The sequence below is a fragment of the Gymnoscopelus braueri genome (genome assembly GCF_963280865.1).
Source record: "Gymnoscopelus braueri genome assembly, chromosome: 13".
Taxonomy (NCBI): Eukaryota; Metazoa; Chordata; class Actinopteri; order Myctophiformes; family Myctophidae; genus Gymnoscopelus; species Gymnoscopelus braueri.
The window spans coordinates 25506502-25529302 of record NC_137615.1 but is presented as its reverse complement, the minus strand read 5'-3'; the positions used below and the strand labels follow the sequence as shown (position 1 = coordinate 25529302).

Sequence of the window (22801 nt, the reverse complement as noted above, 5' to 3'; positions counted from 1 at the left end):
ATGACCGTGTGTATTTCCGGTAGGAGACACAAATAATCTACTTTGTGTCTCCTACCGGATACATTAGCGGCTTAGCTAATTAGCCGGTAGGAGACGGGAATCAAATTATTAGCTTAGGAATGCAACAAAAACAAAAAAGAATCCATGGATTCAAGGCTTCATAGGGTGTGCAATTGATAGAAAATAAGTCATTTTTTGGGTGAACTCCTCCTTTAAGGTGTAGATTATAGTCTCATATATCACGGCTACTAAACGGAAACCAGCCAATCAGAATCAAGGAATGGGACTAGCCGTTTTAAAAGTTTTGTTTTAGATGGGGGGCCAGACTTGGGGCCATCATTTTGAAATTCAGGCCAACTGACTTGTTGTAGGCAGGTAGGCGTAGGCCTAACAGCAGGAAAGGGGGGCTGCAGGAAATATCTGTGTAGTCGCGGTGGACAATGGCAGTGTGGTTTCTCTGTGTCCTCCGATAATATCATGACTAAAGACCTAGTATAATGGTAAAGTTGTGAGGAAGGATGCAAGGCCATAAATCATAGATGCCATCAGCAATAACCAGCCACACTGTGAGTGGCAAGTTTGGCAGTAGACATCTACAATGGCATGGAATTGAAATAAATAGGCAGTCTCTTAACTTTCCCTTTTATAATGAATGTATCCTTTATTTTCTAAAACATATTTCAACATATTCAATTTATAATATATATTATATTCACTTTCTACCAATGTCTCCATTCAACAAATTCAGAGCCTAAAACAGAAAATAACAATACACCTGTATGTGACATAAAACAAGAAGATTCCCACCTCTTTTGGTAGCTAAAAGAAGCTAATCTTGAGTGCAAAATCACAATAACTGATAACATGCGTCTCTGGATTAACATTCCCAGTTGTGATATGCTGAGCTGTTTTGGTACAGTAGTGAGTCAGTAGATTCTCAGCTCTTCCCAACAGGTACAGTATATCAGCATCATCAATGGGGGAAGTACAGCTTTAGCATGTTGACCCCATTTCCAAGCTGCAGTGATAATAGAACATGAAGGGAGGAAAACGTTGCAAGCTGCGATCAAAAAAACACAGCGTATTATACATGCGGTGATGTACTACAGTAATACAGACTGAGTGTTACTAATGAGTACTCTCAGCCCACCCTTGCTCACATCCTTCTTATGGTAAAATCTCTGCCCTTCAAGACAACAAACACCCTGAATGGCTCATTGAGGAGTGATGGCCAGTGCAGATAACATGATTATATCAGCCATCTTCTACAATCTACCTGAAACAGAATATCAGTGATCAGCAGGACACTCAGGCAGGAGAGATCAGTGGCCTTGGCCACTGGAGGGTGACCAGTATTTGGCAGGTTTGACCCAGCCCCTAAGTTCTGCAGAAGGGACGTTGGGGATGGCAACGTGAGGCTGCTATTAGGGCTCTCAAAGGCCACATGACAACCCAAACTGACAGTCGGTAGCCTAACTGACAGTCAGTAGCAGGTATGTAGACACGTGAAAGTGAAATGGCAGATTATGTCACTGTATATAAGAAGAGAGAGAGAAAGAGAGGTGGAGGTATTCATGCATCCCCATACCAGCATCTCTACTGACAACATTTCTACAGTGTCAAATCCTCAGTGTTAATTTAACCCTGAAATTTGTACACTCGAGTCCGAGTTAAAAATGCGTACATTCTTACTGAGGATGTTAGTGTGTAGTTGTCAAAAGAACTTCTTAAGCAAAATCAGGATTTTACTGTGCACACTGTCGCCCACAATCAACATTAATTAGCCAAGTTGCAGACAGTGAAAATCATAACATCTCAGATTGTCTTCATCCCAGCAGTATACACAACATTTGTACAGTATTATGATCAAAAGTAGCACAGGCATTTAAAGAACATATGGCATTTAAAGAACATATCCAGTGACTGACTGACCCCATTAATTCTTACATCAGAGCTATTCGTTTCTCATATTAATGGCACTGCAGTTCTGTACAGAATTTCAAAATTCAAAATTTGCTACAGGAAGCCATCACTGTATGTCATTTCTGTTCACGAAAATATATTTTAAAATAACTTTTAAATCATATTGAATCTCCATTTCTGCTACGCAGCAAGCTAGAGGGGCTTCGACAAATTTGATTTACAGTAGGACTTATTCATGGGACTGCAAACTGCAAAGGTGAAATGGAAGTGGCGGGGAGGCAGGACATCTGCTTTAATTTCTTTGTATTTTTCAGCATTTCTAAAGTAGGTGGAAGCATTTGAAAATTGTGTAAACCAACAAGGGGACTAAATTATTATTATTAATCCCACAAAACAAATGAAGACTAGCACAATATTGTCCTTGCATTGTTATGCCTGATTATACTTAATTGTACGGTGGTGTAAGCTCTCAATGCGTTGCGAGCTTGTAGATCTGCTATTTTCGGCATGGGACACTGTCGTATGGCAGAGTATAATTTAGGCATTAGGGACATCAGCCCAATGTCTTTTTTTTCCTTCTTTTTTCTTCCATGTAATACTTTGCGTTCTGAGAAACAGAGGGCCGTTAAGAGCAGCAAGTCTACAATGACATTTGAGGGAGGTGGCGAGCGTGGTTTGTTGTACACAGTACTGATTATCCTGATCATAATAATGGCTGAGACAAAGGAATTCTCCTATCCTACAAATGATTTAAAACCTACAGCATACAATTCTAGATATTGAATACTAAAATCTCATAATGGGAAAATAATATTGGTGGTAAGGCAGCACTAACTTCTAAAAATATTTTGAACCAAAAGAGACAAATTCAGTGAAACGCTGATTACTGAATTTTGCTCTTGTTGCGCTGATTATGTGTAAGGACCTTTCAGTTGGAAATAAGGTGAATTCTGACAGGAACCCTAATTCCATCCACCATTTAAAAAAGCTTATTATTCTACAAAATATAAGGCAGAATGTCCATTCAGGAATCCACGGCCCAAACCAAGAACACCAGTTACACTATGAATTCTAAAGTTCTCCGGTGTACAACAGACAATATGTATATAATTATAATCATTACAACTACAGTACAACATTTGGCATCTCTAGCTGCTAACTGAACAACTAAACACGCATTTTTCTTCAAAAGTAAAGCCTTGAAAGGTTTCTAACAATAAATAGTTTAAAATGCAACAGATAGGGCAGGAGCCAGGCTTTATGTGGTCACGGCAACTGACTTAGGAGAGGGAAGGGAATCAGAGTGTGGGTGGGGGGTTGTGGGGTATCAGCTCACCACAGTATTATGTCAAGGCTACAGAGTGTAACATATGAAAGAGAGGTGTTTGTGTGTATGTATACATGTGAGTGCGTGTTTGTGTGTCCGCATGAGAGAAAGAAGGAGCGAGAGAGACAGAAACAAGACAGACTAGAGAGAGATGGAGACAGATTCTAAGGTGCCTCCATCATGGCCCTGCACTCCAATGAAAACCATCGTTGATGTTCACCAGTCCTTGTCGCTGCACAATCAACTCCTACTGGGGCCACGTGCCTGTTCGGGGAATCTGGGAGAGATCGCGTGCATCTCTGTGCAAGTTACTCTCTCCTGGTGAAACTCCTCACCATCAGGTGAAAAGAAACAGCTGGGGTTCATCAGAGGAGACGTGGTCATTTACACCCTCTCCAGGACAGCAGTGGTGGTTGACAGTGACCACAGTACACAGTACCCACTAAATTGAGGATAAAATGGAAAAATAAACAGCTGATGACTTTCCAGGATGGATGTCTAGAGAGAGGTCTGATGGCTGTCAAGGATAGATGTCCAGAGAGAGGTCTGGTGACTGTCCAGGATGATGTCCAGAGAGAGGGCTATGGCCGGGCTGGTGACTCATCCATGGTTTGTGGTGGGCTGTAGGAGGCTGTAGCACTCTTCATGTTTGAGGCACAATAAAGGGGTTGGCCCTTGTGCACTTGTATGTACGTGTGTGTGTGTGTGTGTGTGTGTGGGGGGGGGGGGGGAGACAGGGTAGGGTTTAACATGAACAGCCACCATGGCTGTCTGGAGGTAACTCATGTAGGCCTTGGCTCTTGTGGTTGGACATGAGGTTGTTGTCTCCATCCATGGTCTCGTTCATCTTCTCACAGATGACATCTACTAAGCGTTCAAACACCTGCTTCACGTTGATGTTGTCCTTGGCACTGGCCTCGAAGAATTGAAAACCTGATTGTAGAAAGAACGATAGAGATCAATAAATGTTTTTAATCTAAAATGACCATGTACTGTACCTTGTACATGGTCAATGACATGGCACATGGTCATGGTACAACATGACCTTGTACAAAATTATTTTAGAATAATAATAATAAAGTATTTGCATTTTCTTAAAACTTTTTTTGTGATAATGCCAGGGCAGTTATTTGACATGAATTCCTTAAAGAATTCATTAAAGAAGATGACCACCTAAAATTGAAGCATGTAGTGGCCTTTAAGCAGTGCACTTGAACCCAACATGTAGGTATCAAGTAGATTATTAGTTTACAATTGTACAGCGTTTCCCATTGAGGTATCCTTCCTCACCTAGCTCTTCTGCCAGCCTCTGGCTGTCCTCTGTGGGCACCAGTCTGTCATCCTCCATGTCACACTTGTTACCCACCATGATCACCTGAGCATTGTCCCAAGAGTATGTCTTAATCTGTGTCGCCCTACAGTATGGAGAAGAAAGTGAGTCAAGAGAGTACAGTCCAATGTGTGGAACATATCCATACAAGCTCACCAGCACGTTGCAAAAGCGACGCGTTGGTGAGCTTGTAGATCTGCTATTTCTGCCGAATGTTCCCACCAGAATAGTGTCTGTTCATGCTTGAGGGTTCAAGTGGTTAAAACAACCACTTGTATATGTGACTGTTCATAATTCACGTACCAGTCCTGGACAGCACTGAAGGAGTCCTGGTTGGTGATGTCATACATGAGCAGGAAGCCCATAGCTCCCCTGTAGTAGGCTGTGGTGATGGTACGGTAACGCTCCTGCCCTGCCGTGTCCTGTAAGCACACATGCACACGTTGTTGTGTAAGTTAAAGTTGCTGTAAGTGATTATTTTTAATAGCTCCATTTCATTTTCATAAAAATTGCTAAGTGTTTGTTAATAACAGGGGTCTCATCTCTCCAGCTCTTTAGTAAACAAAAAATACATTTTCACGTTGGGATACCAATTTCAGGGAAGAGAACTCATTCAGAACACAGGATAAACAAGTGAAATTGGAAGTGGTGAAGCAAATAAATGGAACACACAAAACATTGCTATTTGTATGGTGGCTGTCAACATGTTATCTCTATTTTGAACCAGAGGGGGGCGACAGTCACCACACTATGGCCTCAGTTTGAACTTTCATGAACCTATACCACAGTGAAATTAAGAAACAGATGAAAACATTTAGACAGATGGAGAATACGATTAGACACAGATATACTCATAGCTCAACACTGACAGGCACCCTGGCCAATCTGCTAAGAGTCACTACCGCAGCGACAAAGATCACCGCCCCTGCCTGGCCAAGCTGGTTCCACCGCTAAGATTTCAAACCCCAATCTCCGCTGTGGTGGGCAGGTACTTTACCCCTGTGCCACCTGAACGCCTCCTGCTCTAAAGATTTAATAAGGTCCACCTTATCTACTGATAAGGCTTCAATAATATGAACGTGGCCTTTGTGTACATTGTACACACAAATTAAAAGAAATATGTATTTGTGGTACAGATGGTTGATTGTGCACCATCTTTACCACAGATACAGTAGACAAATAAGAGAAACAGTGATGGGCGATCTGTAACAGTTGGCCGGATGGTCAAGGCTCCAAAAATGAACAAGTCCAGAAATGCACTCTTAGGTGTTTTTATTTCCCTCCAAAAAGAACACAAACCGCCTCAGTATATACAATGCTGGCTAAGGCAAAAGTAATAACTTAACGTAAAGACTTGAGCAAAACGAGAATAAAAAATAAACACTTAAAGTCAAACACTAGGGCAACAAAAGAACCCAAGCAGTTAAGAACTCTAGCAGGATATAAGCTTTCACAGAGGACCCTGGCAGCTGTCTCTCAGGACTGTTACCTACGGTATGTTCCAGCCTAACTGATTCACCCTACCTGCAGCCTCCATTTTATAGGAGTGATTCCAATCAAAAGGTACAGAATCAAATTAGCAACCAATTAGGTCTTCCCCATGAAAAACAAGTAATCTCTTAACACTCAATTCCAATGAGCTTTTATACATTGCAACATGGCAATCAAATGGCACATTTTGGGCCAGAACAGAGCCTTTTCTGGTGGTTCTGGACAACCGCCTATCCAACAGACTCGACGCCGGGCACTGCACTCCCTCGGGTCGTCTGTGAAGCATGTGTCGAATATGAAGTCGAACGGTTGTCGAGATATGTGGATTACAGACGTATACATACGTACGTATATGTACTTACGTACAGAGATTCGGATTTATTATTGCGCATTAATTGTAAGATTAGTCCTGGCATATTATAGAAACTAAAGCAGTCAGATGTATCAGTGTGTGTATATGGGACACGGGCTGCCCCGTGACACGATTAATAAGCATGCAACATGAAGAGAGATCAAATCCAAAGCAAAAATAGGATTGCAGTGTGACTCAAACAGAATTATGTGAATCTCTCTCAGATCCAGTGTACTGTAAACACTACAATACCAAATTACTTGGACAGCCATGGTTGAATGGGTAGAGAGGCTGCCTGGGAAATAGAAGGTCCCAGATTCGATTTCCAACACGGCGATGTGTCGATGTGTCCACGAGCAAGACACTTAAACACTAACTTCTCCCCCATGAGCTCGCGCTCGTCGGAACCATCTGAGCAGACATCAGCTGGTTGAATCTGATTTCCCCCATGGGATTAACCAGACCGCCCTACAAGGATAAGTACTTGGATCATGAATTGGTGGTTGTGCTCTCTGTCAATGAAACCTCTACAGGAAACATCTGTCTCCTACCAAAAATTCGAGCTAATTTCCATATCAAAATGCCACTGTCTCCAATACACATAATTACAGCTTCTTCCACCACGTAATTTCTAAGCAAACAACAAGCTACCTTCAGCTTGCATCAGTACCCAGACGAGGAGAAATACACAGGGAATGGGTATTACAGAGTCAATAAGGGCGAGGCCATCTCTGTGCTGCCTCACAGCCACACCACAATGACCTGTTTATCACAGAAAATCTTAAGTGGATATTGTGTTTGATGTCAGAGAGGACTGTTCAAAATGGGAATAGTGGATGGTAATGTGAACACAGTAACACAAACAACCACTTTTTTTTTTACAGTCAAACACACAAAGCAAACAGGCCTGGCAGGTGAGGGGAGAGAGTTGGCAGGGCAACTATCCAAGCCAAGCCCCTCGCTCATGGTTACTTGGTAACCTGGCTGGGCCCTCATTTGCATCAGCTATGTGAGTTAGTGTGTTTACGCGTGTTTCCTTACTATTCTCCTCCTTGCAGTGAGGAGGGGGAAAGAGGGGAGGAGGGGGTTGTCCAGGTAACCAAACATTGAGGTTTATGAGTGTTCCATAATCGCCAGGAGTGTTCCGAGTGGTCAGCCCAAAGACTATCCATCTCTCCTTTCCAAGGGACAAGATTCAGAGCAGTTTCACTCTGTAAAAGCCAAGCCACACAGACATCCAAGAGAGTGTACGAAGAGTGCTTCCTCCGGAAGTCAGCTCATTTATTCCCCCCCAATCTAATACTCTTCGATGGTCTGCCTGCTCGGCTGTCAGCAGACATTTTTGTTTCACACAAGTATAACATATTCTTTCTCCTATACAGTAGACATAATCAAATATTTGGCAGCGTAATGGAACTTCAAACCAAATAGACTGGTCTCCAGGGCAGTAAGAGCCAGTATAAAGCTAGTAAACAAAGGTAGGTCCTGAAGGCATATTCATGAGTGAGAGTTTAAACAGGGTCATTGACGTCACATGGACCGTACGATTTATGCATGCATCACTTGCTTTCATGTTAGCTGCCTACACAAAGCAGTGACACACACCGTGGCCACAGATCCTGCCCTAGCACGTGTGTGGATCAGTGTGAGTCTGTGTCTGTGAGCCATATTGTATTTGCCAACATTACAGAAACATGCTCCTGTGTCAACAACAATGGTGTGCTTTTGTATGTTTAAGGGCCAAGCGGTGTGTTATCAGACCAAAGCACTGTTTCCCTGACACACAAAGGGAGGCTGGCAGCTGGGACCCATCAACAACATCCGTTTTCCTTAAAGCCAGGAGAAATGTCCAGGAGACAGACAGGTGTTTTAACAGGAGCGAGAGGGCTTTGGGCTGACCTCCCCTGAGCATTCAGTACAGTTGATCATTAACACTATGCAGCTTGACATTTATACCTGTAAGGTAGGGCACATTAGACATGTTTACTGCTCCCACACCCTCTAAATAAACTGTTGCCATCATATCCTCAACACGTCCCCCGCCAGACAGCACTGATAGGGAACTTCCTTTGGTTGCTGGACTTAGGAAATACCAGGGTCTTGTATCATCAAACTTTAGCTTGAAAGCCCTAGAAACAGCCTGTGGTGACGTTTACCCCATTTACATCTAAGCACGGCGAGTACACTCAGCATTTTGTCTGCAGATAAAAGCTCATAATAGCCTAATTATCATGGGCACATACTGTACTGCTACCAACCATCCTGTTTTGTGCTGCTGCATTATTCACACCTCCTCAGCTTAGAGCATAACATGAAAGCTCAATGGGATGCGTCGTTAGCTTGAAGATCAGTTTTAGTCGGCAAGCGATTCCATCGTGCGCCAGAGTATAAATTAAAAAAATGTGTGTGTGTGTGTGTGTGTGTGTGTGTGTGTGTGTGTGTGTGTGTGTGTGTGTGTGCGTGTGTGTGTGTTTTGGTGTGGCTCCATGGTTGATTCATCCCAAACACAACATAATACAGCGAATTACATTATGTTAGAGTTAGACCAATGAATCATGCGTTTATACATACATAATTAGGATTTGCCAGTGCAACGTCAGTAAAACAAATGTACATTACACTCAAAGTATTGAACAATGATATCCATTGCCGTAGGGATGTTTAACTACTTAAGCCCTATACTTTGTTATACAACAAATAGCAAAAAATAGCCGATCTACAAGCTCACAATGTGTCACAGCGGGTGTTGACCTTGTAGATTTGTTATTTTAGTTTCGCCTTTGATGACATGCCCAAAATACAGACCCCAGGCTGAAAGTACCTAAAGTCTTGCCACTGGTTTGCAGATCAACTGATGATGAATGGGTCAAGCCAATCAACATTTCAATATCTAGAAGAAACCATTTTCATTACATTGTCCCTGGAGCACAATGATCCTGGGCTATACACCAATACACTGTAGTAACATAAAAACTAAGCCAAAATTTGGCAAAGCATCTATTTCACCAGGCAGCTTATGAGCTAAAGGGGGATTTATATGCACAAGCTGAAATCCCCAGTGATGAAACTGAAAGAGTGACTCATTGCCGAATTAAATGGTAATTTGAAGTACTGAACGCTGTGAACATGAATGCTGTGAACATGGTGGCCATCTCTCACTGAATTAACATTACAACCGCTAATCAATGCTGGATGAACCGTAAAGAGAGAGAAAAGACAACAACAAAAGCAATGGCTTGGATTTGTCTGCATTGATTACAAGACCGGAGAGCTATAAACTTTCCTTCATTTGGTATGGCTCATCAATCTACTTTATGCATGAATGTGGACTCGGAGTAGATGGCAGATAAAAAGAGGGCCACTTTGAAACCAGGAGAACCTCAGTTAAAGTGTTAACATCTCATCATCTCTCTCCCAAGTCTGATACTAGGAGCTTTCTTGGTCTTGGTCGATATTCCATCTCGATTTGGAAATGAAATGACTGGGACATTCTGACAAATCATTCTGCTAACATGCATACTATGTCCATGCAACTTTTCACATATGTCAGTCTCTATCATAACACTAACACACTTGAAGAAGCTGGACTCTGTCTGTGTTTCTGCAGCTACTCTTGCAAACTACTGTACTGATCAGCATCAAATGTATTCACACTGCCAGTAGGCCAAGGAACTCAATCCCCGAATATTTTTTGAATCGGCCTCATGGTGGTGCTATAACAGCCCACAGTATATTTTGGTCTACAAGTCTTGAACCGTAGGTCGTAGCCTCAGAATTGTGTTCCAAGTCTGGCCCTGTACATACAGAACTGACACAAGGCATTAGCTATCACCATTCTTTATCATAGCCTTTCCTCCATTGCATTTTCACATTACACATGCACATTGCACCACACTGACACAATGATGGAGGGATGAAGGTGCGTGCCTCTGGTGGAGATTCACGCTCCACTTAGCTCCCCTTTCTAGTTATTAAGTGATTTGACGTCAGTACATATTGACCTATATGTACTGTGTGTTGCAATTAATGATCAAGAGATTGAAGAGGGTTGATCACTGACTTTAAGTGTGATGTTACTGTGACAGCGAACACCTGTTTTTATTACTAAACTCTTAAATGGTCTGCAAACGCATCCATTCACACACTGACGAACGTACAAGGCACCAATCTGCTCATCGGGAGCAGTTAGGCGGGTTCAGTGTCTTGCTCAAGGACACTTCATCACAGGAGCCAGGGATCAAACCGGGGGCCTTTGGGGTGCCAGACTGCCACTCTACCTCCTGAGCCACGCTATATGTAACTATATATGGCCACTGGGCGGGGCTTTCACGCTACAGGAGTTGGGAAACCCCTTCGGTGGGGGCGTTGTCACATTCTAATTCTAATACAGCCAGAAAACCTTATTGCAGCACCGGCCTTGTAGCGTGCCTCACTAATCATTAGACTACCAACCCCAACCTCCTGGGATCGAATCCCTCTGCCGCCACTATTTTTCCAACAACCGCGATAACCTTTTTTCGCCGATAAATTATAGCTGTCTCAAGCAAACTTTAGCCACGAGAGACACCGCCGAGCGAGCTAAAGCGAGCGAGTCGCCGTAACGACTCACAGTGCACTCAAATAGCTGGCCTGAGCCACTGCCGCCTGCCCCAAACTTCCTGTTCGCCTGCCATGATTGCTATGCGATGGATGATCTTATCATGTGGTGATCTTATCAAAATTCCATGGTAGCATCTCACTCACCCAAATCTGTAGCTTGATCCTCTTGTCATTGCGGAAGACGGTCTTGACCTTGAAGTCAATGCCAACAGTGCTGACGAAGGCTGAGGTGAAGGAGTCGTCTGCGTAGCGGAAGAGGAAAGAAGTTTTGCCCACACTGCTGTTGCCAATTATCAGCAGCTTGAACATGTAGTCGAAGTTCTGGTCGGCTGCATCCTTCTGGGATGGCTGCTGCTGGAGTCGCGAGTCATTTGAAGCCATCTATAAGGTAGAGAGCAAAATAGGATTAAAGCCTACGTTTTATTTTTCTAAGTTGGTTGACTGCATCACTTGCCAGGAATAATATAAATTGCTTTTATTTATGTCATTTATCTAAAAGGCAATAAATTGGGAGATTATTTTTTCCACACTAAAATAACAGTCCTAACACAGGCTTAATATTGGATGGATCAATTGATTAAACAATACAGTTCCATGCTGCATACAACATGGAATGCGTGGTCCAAGTCATCCCTTCAAGGAGGAAATGATACTCGTTAAATGCTAAATCACTACTGTGCAGAACAGCGAAACAAGTGGAACTTTGCCCTGGATGCTAGAGGAAATGCCATGGAGTCACCAAAATCAGTAGGGTTCAACTTCATTCCCCCGGGATGATTAATTCCATTACAATGCAGCCAGTAGTTTTCAAGATGGATAGATGGACACAGGCCAGCACTGCCAGCCTTAGATCCCAGCCACTAGTAGCGAGCCTAAAAAGGCAACACTTCTGTTTAAACTTATATTCTAACTGAAAGGGAAGCTTCACCAATGACCACCTGCCTTGCCACTTAATAAGAACCATTCTTCTAAGCCTCATCTCTCCCCAGGGCCAGTATACGATTACATGCTATTAGGCCTTTTAGCAGACATCTAAACAGTGGGAGGAGAGAAAACAACCAACAGCTTGGGTGTGGAGGATCTCCCCATCTCCTCCCATTGTCCATCCTCCCTACAGCTGTGCTTGGAGGATGATTGATCAGATACAGCTGATCATTCAGAGTAGCAAATCCCTGCCTCTCTCTCTGACAGTGGTGGAAGGTAATTAAGTACATTTACTATGCTTCAGTACAATTAAGAGGTACTTTTACTTCAGTATAAACCATTTTTCAATACTTCCTGCTCCACTAGATTTATCTGACAGCTTTACAGGTTACTTTGCAGATTGAGATTAAAACAAAATTCCTAACCAGTTATGCCATATTTTATACTTTGACTCTTCTGCCTAATGAAGGTCCAAGCGACCGAAACGCTGTACCTGCAATAAACCCTTTTTTGCTGTAAATGAAGACTGTGTGGGATTCGTTTTTTCGTTTTTGCTACTCCTACGCACCTGTCCATTGAAGTACCGGTAGGTGTGTAAAAGGACTATTTTACAACATACTTCGACTATTCGAAAATAGCCGTTCTACAAGCTCGCAACGCGTCGCATCGGGACGAGTTGTGAGCTTGTAGATCGTCTATTTTCGACCGATTTTGACAAATTTGGGAAAACTTGTGAATTGGGTCATTCTGCATAATGAGTCATTTTACTTTTGGTACTTTTAAGTATTTTGATGCCAGTACTTTTGTACTTTTACTCAAGTACAAATGTGTGACTTTTACTTGTAACAGTCTAGACTAGAGTATTTCTACATTGCAGTATTGCTACATCTGAGTACTTCTTCCACCACTGCTCTCTGAAGCAGCTTGTCTCCGTGGAGACAGGCCTACTCAGCTGCTAACCAGACCCATTAGTGGTCAGGCCAGAGTGGGCTCACTCAGCTTTTAACTGGGCAGATGGAGATCTACAGCCCTGGAGACCACACCCCCCGAGGGCTATGGAGAAAGGAGCGGAGAGGAGCCACTGCAAAACTCTGTACGTGTGTGTATCCATGTTTATTCTCACAGTAATTAGCATGCATGTGTGGGGACAATATAATCTATAATCTTACAATGTGTCGTGTTACGATGCAAGCTTGTAGATCGTCTATTTTCTGTTAACATACTTAATGAGTCTACCAAGGACTTCGCTCAACAACGGTGGTTAACACATAGTACTAGCCTGCCCTGCACACGCAATGGCCATGCTACAAAATATATAAAATGTACCCTCAATGTGTTCTCCACAAATGTGAGCTACAATAATTACACTATATAGCCCAGGTCTGCCTTCTAAATGAAATAAACAACATAAAAGGGCAAGGCACCAATCTTGATCCTGTGTTATCTTAAAAAATCCTCTCTGTATGATCTCATATCACATGACAACCCAGGGATATTCACATGTTTCAAACAATGGGACCATCTATGAGAATTGGTGCTGCAGTCAAAGCTCAAAGCCCCTCTCTCTCTGCATAACTTAAACCCAACGTAACTCCTGTCACATGTCTTTAGCATTTACAGAGCTGCTCAGGGACTCCCACGCAAATTTAAAGGCCTAATTAGTCTTATGTACACTAATAATTTTCCAAACAATCACTTAAGTTTTACTTAAAAACACTCATAATTTATGAGGTCATCTAAATAAGTTTCATAGAATGGGGAAACTTCATTGTGTCTAATCTCTAATGGATGCTAAATGTGAAGTAGTATTGTCTATCACACACACACACACACACACACACACACACACACACACACACACACACACACACACACACACACACACACACACACACACACACACACACACACACACACACACACACACACACACACACACACACACACACACACACACACACACACACGTCATTTTAAAATCTTGGAGGTATGGGCCTATGCTGCCATTTACAAATCTTTATGATATGCTGAAAGTAACAATAAGACTATTTTGATTAGCAGGGGAGACAAACAATATGTTCTCAATGTACAACTGTAGTACATTGAGAGGGTATTTTGTTTTATATATGGGGGCAAAACCCAACCATCTGCCACCACATCTCTGAGGGGACAGAGAGAGAACTCCCATTGTCATCCAAATGATCCTGAGTGAGTCCACAGGGAAGCTACCCATTTCTACAGTAGAGCACCTGGAACCACAATGGAACAGCACTATCTTCAGTCAAATAAATAGTGGTAATTATAATGAATAGGGCCTGGAGGTTGTCAGTGGTGTAAAGTAAAGTACATTACATTTACTCAAGTACTGTACTTAAGTACAATTTCTAGGTACTTTTACTTATAGTATATTTTGATACTAGCCCTGAAACATGACCATGAACCATGGCTAATTTTCATACCAATACTGTACTTTTACTCAAGTACATTTTGGATGAAACAGTATTTCTACATTGCAGTATTGATACTTTTAGTTAAGTAAAAAAAAATTGAGTACTTTTTACACCACTGGAGGTTGGGTAAGGTACTGTTTGCTGAGCCCAGCATCCAGGCTGCCTGACAGATCATACAGGATATTATTACTCTATTGATTAGTTCACAGCTGTCGCTTCTGTTCATTATAGGTCGACTGGCGACAAACTAAAGATAAGCTGGAAATGTTGGGGATTTGTTTTAAACAATGCTAGACCCTCTCCTTTCCTTGTTGACTAACTAAATTAAATGCTGTGGTATATTATCTTTATAGCAGCCACAACAGAGTATTTTATCTTAAGTGTTTGAACAATAATTTTGTAAACAAAAACTTGATTGACCTCCCCCAAAAGTACAATTGTGAGGTTTTCTTTTTTTTTAAACTTTACTGGAGTATTTCCAGTTGCACTTACTTCTACTCCACTATCTCAGAGGCAAATATTGTACTTTTACTCCACTACAATTATTTGAAAACGTTAGTTAGTTACTTTGTAGATTTTGATTATTATTACAAAACATACATTAACCACTTCAGCCTTATATAAATGTTGGCCATTTGAAAATAGCCGATCTATACAAGCTCACAATGCAGATCTGCTATTTTCAAAATATTTGTATACATTTGAAAACTTGTGAAATGGTACATTCTGCATAATGACTATAGCCTACTTTCTACTTTTGGTACTTTAGTACATTTTGATACCAATACTACTTTTACTCAAGTATATTTTGAATTCCGGACTATCACTTGTAACAGTAGAGTATTTCTACATTGCACTATTGATACTTTTACTTAAGTAAAACATTTAGAGTACTTTTTCCACCACTCTCCATAATATCCAACTTTGGGATGCGATCGCATTTTCCAGGCAGAAAATGATCACTAGTTCATGGAGGAAGTCGGAAGCTGTCTTCTGTAACGCCCGGGAGAGTGGAGAGAAAACACCAAACACAGTGAAACTTCGGTCAAACTTACCTTCATGCGCGAGAAGGAAATGTCCTGATCTTGATCTGTTCCCACTTGACTCTCTGACAATTATATGTGGTGGCACTGGTTCCCAGATCTGTGTGGCTGAAGAAACGACCACCTGAAATGCATAGAGGTATAATATAACTGAAATGTCCCTGATCTCTCTCTCCCTCTCTCTCTCTTCCTCGTCACACCACAGCCGAGCCTCCGTATGGAATGGATATGATCTGCTGCTCCCGGATCTGAGTTGTGTACAGAGCGTCACCCACGGTGAGACAGCACAGCAGCGCAGGTACAGAGAGGTAGCGGCTCTGTCTGTATTTACAGTGAATGGAGTGGCTTCCCCAATCCCCAGGCTATATGATCCAGTCAACCAACTGGAGGGAGGGGGGTCGACTAAGTACAAAACAAAAGCGTGAGTATGTGCGCGCAGCCTAAATACACCCAACACCGCCACAAACAGACACGCACGAGTCGTTGTCACACACGCATGCACACACACACACACACACACACACACACGCACGCACACACACACACACACACACACACACACACACACACACACACACACACACACACACACACACACACACACACACACACACACACACACACACACACACACACACTCTTAAAATGTTTAAAGCATTAAGTAAAATTAAAAGATTAAAAGACCTTCATACTTCAGCTATTTTTGGTGTATGTCCCTCCCAGAATAGGGATGCTGGGGTTCCAGTGGTTATATGTCAAGTATACGTTTTTTTAATCTGTCCTGATGGAAACTGCTAAGTTTTCCATGTGACATATTGTATCTTAGGGGGAATGATAATCAATGATTACATATTTACGTATCGTAATATGACATAAATGTGCTATAATTCAGGGGTGCCATGGGTGAAAAAGTTATTTACAGGGGTTCCCTGAGCCAAATATGTTTGAGAACCACTACAGGTTTTGACAGTTCTTATATCCATTGATCAGACAGCTGCAAAATTGTACTACTCCACAAGACTGGATGATACTGCATAAGCAGAAAACTGCAGTCTCCCAGATCATTTATTAACATAATCCAACTGCAGGGTTATTAGAAAATCTATGATGTGATCACTGTGCATTCTATTCTATTCGCCAGTTTATTGGCATCGTCAATCATTCCTCTGGCTCATAGGGTTTCAGGAGTAAACTTGGTGAAGTTTATATTCAGAAAAGTTTATTGTTGCTCTCCCCCGCACAAATCGGATTCATTTCCTTGTGAGTGAAGATAGGAATGAAGGAGTGGGGGAACTAAAACCATCAGCACTTCCTCATGTTTTTGAATGCCACAGAACTGGAATGTAAAGAAAGAGACAGTGCATCAACCAAATAGAGTAAAGGCACCATTTGGTTTCATTTGCATACTCTCAGAGTTAAATGGAATTTACTATGTATCCTACTCTTCTCAATTGACTGAATCCAACCAGCAGTACATACAATATTGAAATATGTTTAAATTGCTCATTATTTATTCCTGTCAAAGTTTTCTTGCACCACTGGTATTTTCTTAAATCACAGATGAGCAACAAAAACTTGGAACTAGCAAATTCTCCTCAACTACACAGCAAAATACTGGGTGTTAAGTCCTTACAGACTCAAACAGATCCATTTTCACACTCAGAATTAAATGAGCACTCAAGTTGTTATGGTGTAACTACATATTGCTCTTGGGTGCTGAGTGGCTAAACTCGTTCTGGGTTTTAAAAAAGGGTTTATTTCCTGATGCCAGTGAAGCCTGCTTAACAAAACTATTTAAAATATATGTTCTCAGGGAGGCCACTGAATGCTAAAGCATGAGCCTAAAGAAATTATCCTTAAGAGAAAATAAGTGTAATAACATTTTGTACGTAGGTTTAGGGTCTTTTAAGTAAGCCAAATAAGGTGGTGGAACAAGTATTCAGATGTAAGTAAATCAGATTTTAAGTAAAAGTAGCATTACCACAATCTAAAAAAAGCCTATATTAAAATTTTACTTGAGTAAAAGTACTCAAGTAATGGCATCAAAATATACTTACAGTATCAAACGTAAAGATACTCATGCACAATGGCCCATTTCTCTATCATATTATTGGAATAGTAATCAGTCCATTGATATTTTCATTACTTGTTGCAGCTGCTAAATGTGATAAGGATAATTCCTTTTAACAGGACGTTCATGAAAGTCCTTGCGGGCTTGTTTCCAATGAGGGCCTGTGAGCAATTAGGGGTTAAGAGTCTTGCTCAGGGACAAATTTCATTTCATCGACACATATGCTGGCGTGGCCTGGAATCGTACCTGGGGCAACCAGGGCCTCTGGCTCCCTAGACGGGCTCACTAACCACTCAGCTATGGCCGCCCTGTGAGACTGATTTTAACGAGTATGTGCTGCTGGGTGATATCTCATTTATCAGTTAATCTATGTTTTATATTAATAATCTAAATCTAAAACATATCCAGTAACTAAAGCTCTCAAATAATTGTGGTGGAGTAAAAAAAGTACAATATTTGCCTGATATGTAGTTAAAAAGTATAAAAAAAAAGGAAATAAGTTGAAGTACCTCAAAATTATACTCAAGTATAGTTCTTGTACTTCACAATTGGCCAAATAATATATTTTGAAAGAAACATAATTTTAACATCATTGTTCACAATATGTAGCCTGAGACAAGTGTGGTTTGTCATCCAGGTTTCCATTAGGGATGATATTGTAGCTGTGATGCCACAGCTGCCCCACTATCCTCAACAAATCACCATTGTCTTCTTTCAGACGTGGCCTTAACAAAATCAGATATGCATCACCAGTAACAGTTAAAACCTGCCTATTCAAAATCCAGGCACTGGCTGCTGGGTCTGGATTCACTCAACACAAGCAAATCAATAAAGATGTAGCTTTTCAAAACCATTTAAACAAGGACAAGGCACAAGATCAAAAAAAGAAAAAATGTTTGTATAAGCACAGAAGACTAAACTGGTTATTAAGTGATACTGACATCACACATCAGCAAGTGTTTATTAATCGGTTTTTAATCCACAATTGAAAGAGTATATTAAGTATATAGAAGCTACCACAATATCTACTGAGACTATGAATGACCACAAATGCACTTTTGCAGGCTATATCAGATGGCTATGAACATCACCCCATGGTTGGAACTACAAGTAATGAAGTATAAGACATTTGGTAATCTCTCAAGACAGCTGAATTCAAAGGGAGAAAAAAAATTTTATTTTGCCGATGGGTTCCCAGATTGGACATAGCAGGCAGAGTTGGATGTCCAACTCTGCCCTGAAGATCCAGCCCCACCCACACCAACGACCATCAGTTCTCTATCGATCACATATGAATTCATTTCCCATTTTCAATGGATTTGTTTGTTATCAATATTCAGGAGCATAATTTCTACTAATGTACTGTAGATGTTGCTGATTTAATGTAGTATAATTACTTCATTGTCAAGTACCATGTGTAATTTCAAAATACTGTGATTGTAACCGATTCCCAACGCATCTAATATATGCAACTTTGACGGTGCTGAGTCGACGGCGTGGCCATCGCACCGGTGCATGCACTTGTTTTCAAGTGATGTAAGCAAACATACATACATTTCCCCAAATAAATCTAAATAGAACAAAGAAGCTACACTGTTTTAATGTGGAACAGACAATTCCCACTTTTCCTAGCACTTTTCCAAAGCACGGTGACATGGTTGTGATTGGGGCTGGAACATCAAACTCTGCCTCCCCTGCAGGCTGCAGCTGGTACTACTTGCAGCAGTCTGTAAATAACTGTTCACATTATAGTCAGAATTGGAGACATTAATTAAAAACTGGGGAAAAATACAATTATATACATTTTCTATATACTTGATAGTATGCTATATAAAGTTCAAATACTGTTGTCAGCATAGAGTGTTACAGCTTAAGTCATAGAAGTTATAGCAGATTATACTGGTAGGATGACATGTGATGTGTTTAGCTGACTTGTGCCTCTGGACATTTTAGCTGCACTCAAGTGCATCATATTATCCTTTCTACGTTATACGCAGTGAACATTGTCTTACAAATGGAATACAAAAGTGAGATGGGTGTTGTACCTATCTGGGACATTAAAGACACTTTGTTAAAATACGTTTTAAGATCTATATTCTGATAGCAATCATTGCTAGAGAATGTTTGTTCAGTAACAGGTCTCCCTGTCTATCCAGGTCTTTAGTAAATAGATAATGCATTTTCAGGTCGAGATACCAATTTTATCCAATCAGGACAGAGAACTCATACAGGATACAGGATAAAGAAATGACATTTTAAGTGATGACACACAAACTGGAACACTATCAAATTTAAGCTCATAAATGGGTACTCTCTCCTGATTGGATGAAATAGGCAACCCACCTGAAAATGTATTTTCTGTTTATTAAGGAGATGGAGAGATGGGAGACCAATGTATCAATTATCTGAATATCGAGCTTTAATGTTTTAACCCCAAAAAATAAAGTTTTAATTAAATAAATAATCACTATTACTTCTATCACAGCGCTATAAAGAAGACCCTATATAACAGAAACCTGTCTAAATAGTGACTAGATTTAGAGCTGTATAGACTAGGTTAGTGGTGGTGCAAATGAACCCCAACAGGTTGCACAGGTTGGTGAGTCCGTGGTAGCGTCCGAACGTGCTCTTGAGTGCTTTGTACTTGGGGTCCTGCTGTTTGAGCTTGGCATAGCCTTCCTTCTGGCTGCCCAGACCGATCTGGTTCCCCAAGCCATGCTCCTCCTCCACCTCCCTCAGCTGGAACATCACCTCAGTGGCCGACGGGCCAAACCACTGGGCATTCAGGCCCGCTGTGATCAGTGCCACAAAGTACAGAGTCATCTGCAACCCGACAAAAAACAAAACATCTTGTGTTAAGAATAAACAAATGTGTAAAATTCATTAACCATACATTTTAAGCATTCTGGTTTACATTCATGCAGTATTTACTGTACATTGTGTAATTGTGATTAGGGCTGCAAATATGGATTATTTTAGTTTTATGGAGAAGTACTTCAAAAGAAAATCGAATCGATGAACCACTTAAAGGGCAAGACCACTTTGGTAGAGGTTTGGGTTGTGTATTTACCTTGCCATGTTGTAACTCCAAAGGGGGACTAGAAATAAAAAATAATTGTTCCATTGATTATAAATTAAGAATTCAAAATATACTCCTCATTGACTTACATTGTACGCTGAAACAGCTCTCAAAGTCACTCTTTTCGCACGTAAACAAACTCAAACAAAGTTGATTCAGACAATATAGAACATCACCAAACCCAGTACTCTTTTCTTTTTTTTTTTAATAAAAATGTCAACTTTCCGTAGATTTTTTTTTAATTTTCCGTTGAAACAAACAGTACTGGATTTGGTGATCCTATATTGTCTGAATCAACTTTATTTGCATTCGTTTATGTGCTAGAAGAGTGACTTTGAGAGCTGTTTCAGCATACAATGTAAGTCAATGAGAAGTATATTTTGAATCATCAATTTCTAATCGATGGAGCGATTATTTTGTATTTCTTGTACACCTTTGGAGTTACATCATGGCAAGGTTAGTTCACAACCCAAACCTAAAGTGGTCTTGCGCTTTAAGCGTTATTATAATGGGTTCTGCTAAAATTGCTTGAAAAAGCTTGTAGATCAACTATTTTCTATATTTTGGAAAGTGCCTATAAAGACATACCCAAAAATAATAAAGGATAGGTTATTTCATTAAATTATTGATAATTTTTTATAGTTAATTCAATCGATTAGTTTGATTAACTGTTGCACCCCTAGTTGTGAATTGTGATATCTGACCTGAACACTTTGATGCCAGTCCAGCAGCTCTCTGGGGTGGTACACTGCATAAAGCGCCAGGGTGACAAAGTTACTGCCCAGCAGACAGAGGAAATAAACAGGGAAAAGCTTGCTCTGCACTAGACCAAAGGTGTGCATTGTTACCCGCTGAATCAACACGAAACCTGTTAAAGGGATAAAGAGAGAGAAAATGAGGAAACGGGAAAAGTGTTGTGTGCCACAGAAAGCGTTTCGATTTTTTATCTGGAATTGAATAACTGTTTATTGTGGCGCTCTCACCTGCTATAAACGAGACCCAGACCTGCATTCCCCAGGAAAATGAGAGCACTAATAGGTGCAACACTTTGACCAAGTCTGTGGGTTCCCCTTCTGTCACCATGACGACGACTGTGCATGGAGAGGAAACAAGGTTTAAGGCTTAACCTATTTTAAAACAGACCACATTTGGCTGTCATTGTGGTTACTGTATATACTCCAGACCAGTATACTTACTGAGAGTCTGAGACCATTCATGTTCACTCAAACAGCCTTTTCAGGTCAAAACATACATACAGCTGATATATCATTGCCATTGAGCAGTGGTGGAAAAGGTACTCGCAGTAAAAGTATCAATACTGCAATGTAGAAATACTCTAAAAGTTCGGAATTAAAAATGTACTGAGTACAAAAGTATTGGTATCAAAATATTCTTAAAGTACCAAAAGTAGAAAGTACTCATTATGCAGAATGTCCCATTTCAGTTTTCAAATGTATACAATTAAAATCTTTTGAAAATATTGGAAAAATTGGAAATACCTCCAGCAAAGTAAATACCTCAAAATTGTACTTAAGTATAGTACTTGAGTAAATGTACTTAGTTACTTTACACCACTGCCATCGAGAGAGGCACACCAGAATACATCATTTCAGCTGAGGAGCTGCACATATGCTGCAGAACTGATAAGACCATGACATCAGAGATAAGGAGTGCAACTTGCACACTCACCAGGGAAAAGGAACACACAACTAGTCTATTCGTGATTATTACACCATTATATCTTCTATAACAACAACATACCCGACCCATTGACCCCAAGAGCTGTCTGTGTAGGTTAATATAATTAAGTTGCATAACTTTATGAACTTAGCATTAGCCACTTGGCTAAAGGAGAGTTACATACACACACTATAGTGCACTAGTTAGGCATCGTTTTTTGTCTTACTGAATTTTACGCTAATAGTCGAGAAAGCATTACACGTTGCATAAATCTACACTTACCTATTTCCTCGCCTTTACGTTACTTAAATTATATGAAATCTTTAAAAAATATATATGTGTATGATCTAATTTGAACCGTGCACTTCCTATATCACGCACCAAATGCCCATTAGCCACGCCCCCATGACAAGCTACAAATGAAGTTGTTCTAAGATTATTAATATTGTATGACGCAGAACGTTTTCAACCAATCATTGCCAATGTTTACTTGTGTAGTTCCGCCCCGTTTATACAACTAGTGTCTCTTCTT

At 40.8% G+C, this 22801-nt stretch overlaps 3 protein-coding genes across 3 annotated transcripts in view; 1 reads left to right on the top strand and 2 right to left on the bottom strand.

Annotated features, from left to right (window-relative positions):
* The window catches only part of LOC308099243 (uncharacterized protein), a 355975-nt gene that overhangs the window by 164715 nt on the left and 168459 nt on the right, over positions 1–22801 (top strand). The window lies entirely within an intron of this gene.
* rab3db (RAB3D, member RAS oncogene family, b) lies at positions 636–15575 on the bottom strand. Its single transcript, XM_080447939.1, has 5 exons — positions 15452–15575; positions 11167–11403; positions 4884–5002; positions 4541–4665; positions 636–4183 (listed from the first exon to the last, which is right to left on the bottom strand). The coding sequence occupies exons 1-5, from the start codon at positions 15455–15457 to the stop codon at positions 3996–3998; spliced, it is 675 nt and encodes a 224-aa protein (XP_080304065.1). The 5' UTR covers positions 15458–15575; the 3' UTR covers positions 636–3995.
* tmem205 (transmembrane protein 205) lies at positions 18468–22666 on the bottom strand. Its single transcript, XM_080447940.1, has 4 exons — positions 22552–22666; positions 21573–21680; positions 21294–21457; positions 18468–20333 (listed from the first exon to the last, which is right to left on the bottom strand). Exons 2-4 carry the CDS (start codon positions 21670–21672, stop codon positions 20031–20033), a joined length of 567 nt encoding a protein of 188 aa, XP_080304066.1. The 5' UTR covers positions 21673–21680; positions 22552–22666; the 3' UTR covers positions 18468–20030.

Bases quoted from the DNA above. Each gene is read 5' to 3' on its own strand.
- rab3db (XM_080447939.1), bottom strand. The intron at 4,666-4,883 runs GTACGTGAATTA...TCCATACTGTAG, and splicing joins TTCAGTGCTGTCCAGGACTG to GGCGACACAGATTAAGACAT. The intron at 4,184-4,540 runs GTGAGGAAGGAT...TTCTACAATCAG, and splicing joins GAGGCTGGCAGAAGAGCTAG to GTTTTCAATTCTTCGAGGCC.
- tmem205 (XM_080447940.1), bottom strand. From the start codon at position 21,672: ATGGTGACAGAAGGGGAACCCACAGACTTGGTCAAAGTGTTGCACCTA. The intron at 21,458-21,572 runs GTGAGAGCGCCA...TCCCTTTAACAG, and splicing joins CTGGGTCTCGTTTATAGCAG to GTTTCGTGTTGATTCAGCGG. The intron at 20,334-21,293 runs GTCAGATATCAC...GTCGGGTTGCAG, and splicing joins ACTGGCATCAAAGTGTTCAG to ATGACTCTGTACTTTGTGGC.